At 41.4% G+C, this 13,390-nt stretch overlaps 1 protein-coding gene across 1 annotated transcript; it reads right to left on the bottom strand.

The window, feature by feature from the left end:
• Window positions 1–2,822: 2,822 nt before the first annotated feature.
• Window positions 2,823–6,615, bottom strand: LOC116319190 (interferon-induced protein 44-like). The gene is made up of 9 exons (XM_031738441.2): window positions 6,578–6,615; window positions 6,345–6,387; window positions 5,965–5,985; window positions 5,142–5,175; window positions 4,438–4,633; window positions 4,054–4,206; window positions 3,788–3,959; window positions 3,592–3,692; window positions 2,823–3,394 (listed from the first exon to the last, which is right to left on the bottom strand). Exons 2-9 carry the CDS (start codon window positions 6,382–6,384, stop codon window positions 3,221–3,223), a joined length of 891 nt encoding a protein of 296 aa, XP_031594301.2. The 5' UTR covers window positions 6,385–6,387; window positions 6,578–6,615; the 3' UTR covers window positions 2,823–3,220.
• Between the last annotated feature and the right edge of the window lie 6,775 nt (window positions 6,616–13,390).

The following is a 13,390-nucleotide window of genomic DNA, read 5'->3' as shown; positions in this document are numbered from 1 at the left end:
TAAGTTGCTTGAAGACGTTTCACCTCTCATCCGAGAAGCTTCTTCAGTTCTAAGGTCAAATGGCCGAGAGTCCCAGATTTAAAACCAGTGGGAGTATCCCCCCAAGGAGGGACAAAGGACCCGCTGGTGATCCTCTAATCACATGCGCCAAGGTGTGAAGAAGAGCCACCTCCACAGGACAAGACTCAGCAGTCCATCTGCATCTTAAGGATAAAGGACACTCTTTCGAGGATGCCAATGTTCACATATTGGACAGAGAGGACAGATGGTTTGAAAGAGGAGTGAAAGAGGCCATCTATGTCCACTGTGAGCGACCATCTTTGAACAGAGGCGGTGGTTTACGACACCAACTGTCTGCCATCTATAATCCAGTTTTGAGTTCCCTCCCCAGACGCCTTAACGCCCACTCACATCCTGGGCCATCTGACCTCAGGAATTCACATGACAAGGTGGGGCCAGGTTTCACAATGAGCTCACCCGAAACCCTGGCTGATTAGGTCCCACACCCGCTTTCACACCTTGGCGCATGTGATTAGAGGATCACCAGGGGTCCTTTGTCCCTCCTTGGGGATACTCCCACTGGTTTTAAATCTGGGACTCTCGGCCATTTGACCTTAGAACTGAAGAAGCTTCTCGGATGAGAGGTGAAACGTCTTCAAGCAACTTAAAGAAGTCCAGACGCTTTTCTTTGCAAACTCCTTTGACTACGATGACCTGGATGACTGAGAACCTTCACAGACAAATACAGTTTGTTGTTAATCCTGAATGATTCTTGGTCATGACATTTGCATCATCAGAGAAAGGTCATTTTACTCCACACACATTTGGAAAATCACATAGTTTGACCATCAAATCCCAGAATATTTAGTATTTGACACTGATGCAGCAACATCACTGTGCTTTCATTTGAAAATATAAAATGTTGAAGTTTTTTATGTAAAACATAAAAGCAACAAAAACTTAAGTTGTTAAAGTTGGAGATTATGTATCGGAATTTCAGGAGCAGGACCACACCTCCAAACACGCTCCTTCCGGTTGTCATCTATATTGGTTCCCCCCAGTTCTGCAAGCTGTTCATTCTCATTTACGTGCCCCACCATCTCTCTCTCCCTGTTCTCAATTCTTTAACTTCTTCACTCCTGTTTAGTACATGGGGATCTGCCAGGCCCGGGAGCCGTCACCAGTCCCCTTCGAGGCCTTCCCCAAATCACAGCTCAATTCATGTCCAATCATTCATCTTTACCTACTAAAATACTGTCAAATATAAAATGAGGACGTGAGCCCAGCTAGTGAAATGAAATTTGTGAATATCTAGCATTAGCGTTTTCCGTGGGAGAAATCTTTCGTCACTCATCCAAGTGACTTCTTCAGTCTCAGCTGACTGCAGGTTTCCCCAATCTTATGAGCAGTACATTTGCATAATGACTGAAACCAGCCCACTGAAGGAACAATGGGCTGGGCGGTTGTTTCTTCTACGGAAAATGCTACGTCCAGATGAACAGAATCGACTTTTGGAGATTTACTTACCTGGATGAGAATGCATCAAGAAGACATTACAATTGTACATTACTCTAAAATCACTTTTATGAGAGTGACTTTTAGATAACAACCTGATTTAAAACAGAATCTAACATAAACATTCTTTCCCTTGGAAATAGCTCTAAGATATTAAGAGAATATGGCAAATGAGATCACAGGATGGCCAAAAATGTACTTTCAAATGAGATCTTCTTGTTTCATTGGAACAGCAAAGTACCATAACAAAGAATAAGTAGCCTACACCTATGTAAGAACAGATAGATAGATAGATAGATAGATACTTTATTAATCCCCAAGGGGAAATTCAAGGTTCCAGCAGCTTAAGAACACCACACACACAGCATTCACAGAACAAGTATCATTGCTATGGAGTTTTCATGTTTTGCATGCAGACTCGGGGCTCTTAGTCTCCTCTTGGCATTTTCTTATTTAAACACTGATGACTTATAACCTCAAAGTTTAGCAGCACAACACAGAGTTTCCTTTTCCATCAGACATTTCTTTCAGTCTTTATTTCCTCAAATCAAAGGGCTTGTGTTTTGGTATTTTTGCTACTGAAAGGCATACAAGTAATCTAAGAAAAGCATGAGTCAGAAACATTACGTCCTGCAGAAGCGGCAAAGAAGGATGTGCCGCTACAAAAAAAAGGAAATAAAAGCGAGCCTTTATTTATGGTTGTAAAAAATGCAAAAAAGAAAAGGGAAACAAAGACTAACCTAACAAAACCTAAACTGGGAAAGCAACTGAACACTAAACATATGAAACTTGAACATGGAATACTGGAGCCTGGAGCTTGTTGTACAGATGACCCAAAAGAATAGAAACTATAAATATAACATAAACAGAAAACAATAAGAGAGCCAAGACCACAAAGGACACTAAATCAAATAATATTTATAAACCCAAAAAGACATGAACACTGGGTCACAGTTGTTGCTACTCTCACACTGACAGGAACAAAGTATCAGCATGGCTGAATTTACTCTGAATGGAAATAACTAAATAAAAAGCTGAGAAGGTAAACTTACTAGTTTGATGAATAATAGTCCGACTCTAACTAGAAGCCAGATAATCTGCAACGTCTGATTAAACTCTCAAATGCATAGCCAAGGGGGGGTGGGACTAAGCACATATACAAGTCCTGATTTGGATTTATATATCTACCTGGATGCTTGTATGGGATGAAAACCATTAAATATCTATCTCTCCTCTTCCGCTTATCCAACTCTCATTACAGTTTAGAAAACAAGAAATCACTGATTCACAGAGGACAGTCTCACATCGAGGGTTGAAATGATTTATTTGAGTTACACAGCAGACAACAGGTTACAAGCATATATGTGTCATTCTTCATGCAGTTACCATTTTGAATATACAGTAAATAAAAAAAAGTACATTCATTGATTTTCTGTGAAGGTTATTTGGATTTAATTTACGAAAGAAAAAAAAATTGAAATAAAATAAGAACAAGACAAAAATCAGTACGATAAAATTTTTGATGAAATTCCCTTTTTGTGTGACTGTGATTGTAATGACAGCAAAGCAAAATAACCTGAAGAGTAACTGAGCATTTTCATTTTCTGTCCCCCTCACACATTTGTTACAGGTCAGGATTATTCAACCCAACAATATATACTCAAGTATATAGTGGGACGAAATATCGTCCTCCTGGACCATTCATTCAATCATTCATATCCTGGTCATTCAGGTAGTCCTCTCCATAGTCAATGATCTTTTTCAGTGCACACAGTATCAGTGAATCCACACCGTCATCTGTCTTGATTTCTTTGTGGTAGTTCTTCACGAGGAAGATGCAGTTCAGTAGAATACCCAGGTTCCTGTTCACTGTTTCCATCTAAGTTTAAACAATATTACATTTAAAAAACTGAAACTGTATTGTTGCACTAGTGACATAATTAAAAATTACTTATTCAAATATTTGTACTCATTATAGCTGAGGTTTCTGTACAAATATACTGAAATGCACAGCTGAATTACAGACGTTACATTCATGTGTAAACTCATGAAAGTTATGAAAGTCCTGGAACATACCAGCTGATTCAAGTGCTTGCTCCTGTAGGTGTTCTTTATGTCTTTTTTGACTTCAGGACAGGCTTCATCAATTTTAGTGATGACAGCTATTTGTGGGATCCCTGCCAATACAGAAAGCAATGCAATCATTTTATCTCATGTTTTTCTACTATTTGAAATCGTGACATCATACATGTAGAACAACATCTGCTCTCACCTTTGTCACGAGCATGTAGTCTGACATCTTTCATCTTCCTCCAAGTTTCATCACTGATTATGCTCACTGTGTCGGCTGGAATAACAACAACCAGTATGTGGACTTTGTCATCTAAAGTAGGAGAACTGTTGTAGTTAGGATCCGATTCACGCAAGAGAGCTGTGGGTTTGAACTGGGAAAAAACAGCAAAATCACTTAAACCTTTTTGCATGATACAGTTTCTGTATCACAGACTGTGTACAAATATCTGGATGAAAACATCATACCGTGTAACCTTCTTTGACATGTCCGCTAATGGCAAGTTTGATGTCTTCTACATGAATTCCTCTCTCAGTGCCCCTCTCAAGCCCCATGGTGTCAGTGAAGACAAAAGGGTAAAAAGTTTCTGGATTTCCTTTCTGAATTTTAAATGTCTTGTACTGTAAATTTTTTTTTTTTTAAAAGTGGAGTTGTTATATTAGTGCCAGATACTAAAGACCTTAACAGTTTTCAGAATAATTTACACACTAGTTGTGCTGACTGTTTTTCACTCTTTTATACTTTAATGCTTATAAAGCAGCTACCACTGCAGTGCACTCCTGTAGTCATAGAAAACCTTAAAGGAAATGAGTGTGCAACTATGATAAGAATAGATACATCCTCATACATACTGCAATAGTGAAACTGTCACCAGAGGTTGCGTCTGCCAAAGCTCGAGTTGCTATTTTGCCTCTTAAAGTACTGTCGACAGAGTTGATGAAGCTGGACTTTCCAGCACCTGGTGGTCCATGAAGCATAATTCTGAGATGCTGGACATCTTTGTGAGGCTTGTAATCTCTGACAAGCTGCAGTTCTCGCTCTCTTTCACTGTTCATTTAGAAAATTACAATAGGATTTAGTGTGTTTACACAACAGTGTTATGAAGAAACACAAAATAACACAACAAACAAACAAAACACTTGAGGGGTGTACTACAGAGACAGACTGACATCTGTCTTCTACTACCTGCAATTTCAGAAGTGTGAAATGACCAAATAAGCATTTCTGTGTCACCATGGGAAACTATGTGAATTCCACATTGTGACTCAGAAGTTTGTGCTGCTGTAACAATTTGATTGTATAAAATTTATTCAGCAGAGAATCACTTACACTGACATCAGAATCAAAGTGTAAGTGTGACACCCACAGATGGGTTTTATAGTGAAATTGAATGGACATTAAACATAAGTTAACACAATGATCAAACAGGTCAAAAGAGATCGATTTTGTGATATAAAATTGTGATTCTGGGATTAACACACAGTTGGTGAAATTAAAAGGTTAATCTTAATAATTCTAGTACACCTCTCTAAGGAACCACACTCTTAATACTCACCCCCATGGTATGATCCTCTCTTCTACCTCTAACACTGTAAAGTGAAAATGTAAATTGTATGAGTCACACTGGAAGCATAACGTTTTAAATTAATTAGGCATCATTATGTATTAAGGCTGTTACACACTGAACGCGTTTCGTTTTTGCGGAAAATTCCTCCTCAATAAACAGACTGTGAAAACTAAAAATGAAGCCGATGTCAAATAATGACGAGCTGAGAAAAGTAAGAAACTAAGAAAACAGCAGCAGGGAGAATTTAACGGTTGGATCCAGGAGCTGAAGCTGTGTTCGTACATAGTTCAGGATGTCAGTGGGGAAGTTTGAGGCGAGGCAGGAAAATAATTTCACTGAGCCGCATTGTGTAGCTGTGTGTCTGAGGTAAATAGTATTACGTGACCATTTCCATCTGATTGTGTATTCAGTAGGCGTGCCATGTGAGTTAAGAGTGCACTCGTTGTCTAACGCAGTGGCCTGGTTGTTCAGGTCATTTTATTCAGATCCGAAAACTCAGACAAATCGATCTTGGTTCGCAAAAATAAATAAATAAATAATTTCATCAATTCTGCAGTTTACCCATGGATTTCAGTAAAGTTGCTCTGCCTGTAACCAATCGCGCCTCGCCCAAAGTTCCAGTCCAGGAATTTTGTTTACATTTCCTGGAATTGTTCAGCTCAAACAGTCAGTGTGAACAGCTGGAAAATGAACAGATGAGTCTGAACAATATTTTAAAGCTAGGAAATATTTGCACGGATTTTACACGTCCGGTGTGTAAAAGCCTCAAGTTTTGTCTTCAAGATTTTGTATCATATTTTAAATATCTTACGAGAAGGTGGTGAGCGATTTCCTGCAATTGAAATATGACAAAGTGAAAACATGTTAGCAACACTTTTCCATATTAAGTTGACTTATATTAGATTTTAACTCAAATGAAATGTTTTTTTTTTCGACTTTTAAATCAAAGGACGTTATGGTAACTACTAAATTATAAAATAATTTTACAAACATCTATAACAAATTCAGATCAAAAGATAACTCGAGTCTGCAGCATTTCCTTATTTCTAAACTGTTGAGTCAAAGTCAAGCTAGTTTTATTCGTGTCGCTCAGTATTACATGTATGTATGTATAAGTATGACAACATATTAAGGGCAAAGGGTGGCAAGAAAATCACCAACAATGAATATGATATGAAAAAAACTGCTTACCCCAAAAGACATTTTTAATTTTGTGCATGTTTTCTGTCATCAACTAATTGTGAATTAAACAAACAGAAAATACAGTAAATTCAAAAACAGTAAATTCTTTAAATTCTTCTAGAAACTAAATTCTTTTAACTTGACACATCTGAACCAAACCGTAGAGATGACTCAGTCCAGTCAATTTAATAATTTAATAACTGGATTTCCTGCATTGGATTATTAACACAATGTTACCATACCTGAATGTCCACCTGTGCTGTGAAGTTGTCTCCCTTGGTTTATTGTTCACACTGATGTAGATCATGTGTGACTTTGGATTTATAAATGTCCTTTCACTTTCTCTTTGGGTCATGTGACTTCTATTATTCTCTCTATCTGATGCCAGTCTAATCTAGTTGTAGCTACATAGCTTCCTAATTTGTAGGTGTCACTTACATCTATTTCTTAAAATTAAAAACTTGGTTCTGTCATAATCCTGGGTTTTTAACCAGCGTTGCAGTTTTCAGTTTGAATATTACCTTTTTACATCTGCCCCAGATATATTTTCATTCTGATTTAGTATTCATAGTTTTCTTTGTTAGTTATTCTCAAGATTGTCCTTTTCTTCTACTGTATGATCCTGATGTTTTTGAGAAACTATTGTGTTTGAGTTTCGCTTTTTGTATATTACGTTTGTTTAGTTTCCTTTAGAATTGATTATATCCTCTGTAGTTTCTCTTTATAATGCAGTTCATCTACTTGGTTTTTATTTTTCCAAGTTACCTTCTTTTGTGATCCTTTTCTGTTCCCTATTTGTGTCCCTGTATCTGTCTTGTTTCTTTGTGCCCTGGTTGTCTGTTTCCCTATTTATTTGTCTCCCATTCAGTCATATCCCCCTTCCTGTTGACTGCATGTGTGTTTGTGTTAGTTCCTGCTTTAGTTTGATAGTCCAAGTGCTCGATATTGAATTTTACTTCCCTCATCTAGTTAATCCTGATTTGTTCCTCGATGTTTCGGTTTCATCTGCATTTATCGCCCTCCCCTGTCTAGTTCTCCTGTTCTCCTCTATGTAAGTTAACCCCATTGTCTTGTTATTCATTCTGCACTTATTTTCTCCATCTTCCTCTGTCCTTTGTCATGTCCTACCGTCATAATTTTACATTACTTGCTGCATGTTTCCAATTTTTTGCACTCCGCAATTTCCCCTAGAACAAAAACTTGGGAACACAGAGCAAGGAGTGCAAAACTATTCCTGGCTCCAGTGTTCCCCTGATTTTGCATCTGTGTTTTGATGAAACTCCAGCTGTTCAGTTCATCTCTGGTTTCTCAAGTTGCAACCATTTCTGTACACAGGACTAAATGATAAACATTCAACTGTACTCCATATGCTATATAATGTATATGAAAAGTAAAAAACATCATGTTGGCAAGTTTGTGTTAATGGGAATGAACAAAAAAAAGTTATTGATTGAAATAAAATAAATTGATCTTCAAAACGGGAAAGGAATATTGTGATAAGGAATAATTTTAATAAACTTTTTAGCAGAACGATATAATGAAATTAGCATAATTGTTTTTTATTTTCTAAAGAATATTGCAACTGTTTGAAATGACAATTTTTAAGCTTGTAGTGTGAGTCACAAAAAGGAGAAATTCACTGAGAATTTCATGTCACATATCATATCTGATATCATATGTGATATCACATATGATTGTTTTGTAATTTTTTAGTTATCACATTCCTTTCAAATTACTCAATTTGAGCAGAGTTGTGCTTTAACTTCTCAAGAGTATGGCAGCAGTTTGACATTAAACAGATGAACATCTGCACAGGTGTTTAGTAGGTGAGGAAGAAGAAGAAACACTTAGATTTTCATGAGAACTATCAAAGATTTTCAATTAATTTTTGATTTGTCATCATATTCTATTGAACTTGTTTCATTTGAGCATAAAGGTCATTTAAGTTCTTTGGAATCATGCAGTGGTTTGAAACTGCACAGATATAGTGTGGGGCACCTGGGACCCTGTTCTTAACACATAGCAGGGTCTAGCAGGCTTGCATGTCAGGTTTCTCATTGTCTCTTGTAAATGATGTTAAACAATGTTCTATTTAGAGCTCATGATGTGGATGACTTATTTATAATGGATTATATAATTTCATGAATATATAATTTAAGGTTAAAAATGTCTTCATTTAAAATGTATATGTGTAATGTGTAAGGGCTAAAGTCTCATGAGAACACCCTTAGCAAGAGTATACAAGAGAGAGAACAACGAGAGAGTATACAATGAGAGTATATTTCTTTCATGGACTGTGGGTGAATAGATGTCACTCATGAAGCTCTGCTAAGCTAAACTAAAGGTTTATTGAAATCAAGGCAAAGTAACACAATGTTACGGTTCTGGGTCCGTTGGACCCAGTATTTTGAGTTTATTATGCTTTGGTTTAATTTTGCATCTGGGATTGTTTTCTTGTTGTGGTGATGATTATGATGATGTCTATTGTTTGAGTTTCATGTATTATTTTCTGTCCGCCCCTCAGTGTCGAGTCTGCATCCTTGTGTAGTGTTCTTGTTTCCTGTTTTATTGTGAAGGTCTTCGTCTCATGTAAGTGTGTTCAGTTTACCTCCCTTGTCTCGTCTCGTTAATTACTCCCAGCTGTGTCCACCACCTGTGCGTAATCTCCCTGTGTTTCTCTGTGTATTTAAGTCGCGTCTTCAGTCATTGTAGTTGCTGGTCCGTCTGTGAATCCACCCTGCTTCATCTGTGTGTTTCCCTGCTGTCAACCGCCGTCTGTTATTCATGTTCTGGTTCCTCCTCCGTAGTTTAGTTGTTTCCAGTATAGTTTAGTTTGTCTCCGTTTGCCATGTTTTCCCTGTGCCGTGTATTTCACTAAACCACCTTCTCACCTTTACAAAGTGCCTGCATTTGGATCCTTCCTTACCTTTCCACACGGCTCTTCTCACTCACCGTGACACACAAAGACATCAGGACCTCTTTTCAGGACAAGCAGTCAAAGAGGTATTTCTGTCTTTATTTTATGTTTGGACTGAATATATGTACTGTAAAATTGCTAATGTGTGTGCACTGTTCACTCAATTTAAACAGTTCTCACTATGTATTGGCACAATGGTGTACTGGCGTTAAGGCCTGAAGACTTGATGGTGTAACTAAAGAGCAGAGAAAGCCCAAGTAATAAACCCCTGTTTCAAAGAACCGACCTTTGTCTGTGTTGTAGTGAAGAGAGCTACACCTCTGGGCCTTTGGGACTCCTGAGAGATGCTATTGCAGTTTCCCACCCTCATTATCAAGTACATTTGTAGCCGCTAAACTGGTGACCTAAATCTTCGCCACCACGTCTATATACATACAAGCATAAGGGGAGAGAGTGAATCAGCGCTCGGAGTACGGACACTGGGCCGGCTTTAAACACACCATTTATTTTTTTAGAAGAACAGCCAGAATCACAAGTAGAAGTTAAAATCCCCACTATACAATAAAAATAAATGTTCCCAACCCGCTAATAAGCCCTGCCGGCAGAGATTAAAATACAATTAAAAAAAATCAAAGCTAAATGAATGTCCTTTTTATACGATAAAACGTCCCCCCCAGAGTCCTCTATTCCCAGTGTCCAACCACACACACTCGGGCAAATGTTCCTTAGCTGAAAGAGACAGAAGGGGAGCTCCTCTTCTGGGATGGGAAAATCTCGCCAGCAGAAGGCCAGGGAGGAGGCTCCTATCCCCACCTGGCGGCGCGTGACCGTGCAGTCCAACCACTCTCCGCGCCCGCACACGGCTTCCCTCGTAGCCCGGCCCTAAAACAACAAACACGGGCCAGCAACGTAGTCGGCACAGCCACTGTTACCCTTCCCCGGCAAAACCACGCCTAGCGCCCAACAGTGGGAAAGCGATACTCACGGATGCAGGCAGAGGCGTCCCCTCTGCCCTACTGTGGATTTCACGCGTCGCCTCCCACTGTTGCTATTCTGTCCGTCAGAACTGAATCGCCGGGTTATGCTGGCCGATCGCCGGAAGTCTCGTGACGCCGCACAGGCAGGCCGGTCCTTTTATACATGCGCTCGTCTGCACACGTTCGGTTTCCTGCTCTTCGCTTTCCGTGTGTCTCTTCTCCTGTCTTTGCGCTCACTATCTCCCTTAAGTCAGTTTGGCGGCCAATAGGCCACCTCGGGGGCACGCCTCCACCTCACAGGTGCACGCGATTATCTGTCCAATCCACAGTGGAATAAAAAAAGAATACTATACAGCAACACGAAACAGTATAAATATGGGGATAAAATCATGCAATAAAAATATCAATAAACAATCATGCAAGAGCACTATAGCAATAAAACATGCAAATAAAATCACTATGTAGCAATACACAGTCTGATTCAAAACAAAATATGAAAACACAATTTTCCACTGTGTGACATCCCCCCACATTTTACCTGTGACAGTCCCTGTCACCCTAGTCAAGCGATCTGTAACGGGCGGGTGGCTGACCAAAATTAGGCCTCGTCGAGCGCCGCACCTCTGACAACTCTCTCGGCTGCTGGGCTGGAGTGCTGGGCACGAAACCATAAAATGGAGGCTCAACTAGCATCTCTCCCTCAAGGCTGACTCCCTGCCCCTCTGGGTGGTGGTCTGCTACAGGGTAATGCACAACTTTAGTGCATTCCGATGGAGGACCTTCTCCCTCCCCTTTCTCCGGCTGCACCTTATACACTACACCTGTATTGCCAACCTCTTCCACTACCACATACGGCTCTGAGCTCCAACCTGGGTGCAACTTGCCTTGTCCCTGCCTATTCCTGTCCCTTATCCAAACTCTCTCGCCTGGCACCAATGGCAGGGCCCACGACTTCGGGTCATAAGCCCTCTGGTTTTGGGTGGCTGCTGCCCTCATCTTTTCCTAGCCATCTCATAGGCAAAAGATAGTTTCTGGTGATGGTCCTTAACCCACCCTCCCAGGTCGTGGCATGGGATTCCCGCTCAACACCTAGGTTTAAATCCACCGGCTGTCTCAAATGCTGCCCAAACATCAGGTACGACGGCGCATACCCTGTGGCACTATGGACAGTATTGTTGTATGCTTGTAAGAGCTCTGGGAGATATTCTGGCCATCTCTGTTGTCTCTCTGACTCTAGGGACCGAAGCATGTGCAGCAATGTCTGGTTCATCCTCTCAACCCCACCATTTCCAGCCGGGTGGTATGGGGTGGTCTTGCTTTTGTAATGCCATAGCACTTACACAGCTGGTACATCAGGGCAGACTCAAAACTACCACCTCTATCTGAGTGTAGCCTGGTCGGGCAACCGAAGGTCTGAATCACGTGAGCCCAAAGAGCATGCACTGCAGTCTGAGCAGTCTGATCTTTGGTAGGAACTGCCCAGGCGCACTGCAGTGTGAAAAGATCAGTCATCACCAGAATATTCTGGTACCTGTCTGTGGGCCTCCCAATGTAAGAAAGTCCAAGGCCACAATCTCAAGGGGATACGACACAATAATGGGATGCAAAGGGGCTCTAGGCCTATTTCTATCTCGCAGGCTACACGCAGCGCACCCTAGCTGGAATTGCAAGCACCTCCTCTTCCATGCTGGGCCAATAAAAGAAGCGACGTATCCTGGACAGTGTCTTTTCCACTCCTGCATGCGCCACTGCCTCATGATACTTCTCCCACACCTCCTTGTGTCTCTCTGCAGGACATAGGATCTGAAGGTACATTTCGTTAGTGTTAGGGTCCCTTACCTCTCTGCACAGCGTACCCTCACAAACCTGCAGCCTTCTCCATTGATGTAATAACTTCTGTACAGGCCTAGGCAGGGATCCCTCGTTGGTGCATCCGGGGACTCCCGCTCCACATACTCCCTCAGGATGCGCAGATCCATGTCCTTTCCCTGCGCCTCCTTCCAGTCATTCATCTGTGGCATCAGCCCCTGTGGATCCCGACATGGCGCACTCGTTGTGTTTATATAGGCTGTTTGGCAGTCTGTGGGAAACCTAGAGAGAGCATCAGCATTAGCATTCTCCTTTCCGGCCCTGTACTTAACCTCGAAGTCAAAGGATGCCAGCTGCGCCACCCAGCGTTGCTCTGTTGCCCCAAGTCTAGCATTCTGTAGGTGGGCCACGGGATTGTTGTCAGTATACACGACAAACTTGGCACCTGTCAAGTAATCCTTGAACTTCTCAGTAACGGCCCATTTCAGGGCTAAAAGTTCCAATTTGAAGGAGCTATAGTTTTTGTCGTTTCGCTTCGGTGGGGTGTAGGCTCCTGCTGGCATATGCAATCACCCGCTCCTGGCCATCTTGCACCTGAGCTAACACAGCACCTAAGCCTTGATTGCTGGCATCAGTATAAAGTACAAAGGGCTCCAGGAAATCTGCATAAGCCAGAATAGGAGGCCCGGTAAGAGCACGTTTCAAACTGTCAAAGGCTTCCTGACATTCAGCAGACCACTGGACCTGCATGCTCGACCTGCTAGAAATTCCCACAAGCAGAGCATTTAAAGGTCTAGCCAACCTAGCAAACCCTGGGACGAACCGCCTGTAGTAACCTGCCAGGCCCAGGAAAGCTCTGACCTGACGGGTGGTAGAGGAACAGGCCAGTTCTGAACAGCTTGGATTTTCTCAGGGTCCGGTCTTACCCCTTGTTGGTCGACAAGATGCCCCAGGAACTTCACCTGACGGTGAAACAGCTTACATTTGTCCAGCCTCAGCTTCAGTCCATGTTGCCACAGCTTCTGCAGGACGTTCTCCAACTGCTGTAGATGAGTAGAGAAGTCAGGTGAGTAGATTATTATATCATCCAGATATACCAAAACAGATTCAGAGAGATGACTACTTAGACACCGCTGCATCAGGCGCTGAAAGGTGGCAGGGGCATTACAGAGTCCAAAAGGCATGCGATCAAACTCAAACAACCCCAACGGGGTGGTAAATGCAGTTTTCTCCCGATCCTTGGGATCCATTTCCACCTGCCAGTATCCACTGGCAAGATCCAGTGTGGAAAACCACTCGGCTCTGGTCAGACATGTTAAAGTCTCTTCAATTCGGGGGAGTGGGAACGCATC

Source organism: Oreochromis aureus, linkage group 23, assembly GCF_013358895.1.
Source record: "Oreochromis aureus strain Israel breed Guangdong linkage group 23, ZZ_aureus, whole genome shotgun sequence".
Lineage (NCBI taxonomy): Eukaryota > Metazoa > Chordata > Actinopteri > Cichliformes > Cichlidae > Oreochromis > Oreochromis aureus.
The sequence above is the reverse complement of the archived record's forward strand: the minus strand, read 5'-3'. Positions and strand labels throughout refer to the sequence as shown.

Excerpts from the sequence above, each read along its gene's own strand:
- LOC116319190 (XM_031738441.2), bottom strand. The coding sequence starts at position 6,384 with ATGACAGAAAACATGCACAAAATTAAAAATGTCTTTTGGG. Across the intron at positions 4,207-4,437 it reads GTGACAGTTTCACTATTGCA|TACAAGACATTTAAAATTCA; the intron begins GTATGTATGAGG and ends AAAAATTTACAG. Across the intron at positions 3,395-3,591 it reads GCAAGCACTTGAATCAGCTG|ATGGAAACAGTGAACAGGAA; the intron begins GTATGTTCCAGG and ends GTTTAAACTTAG.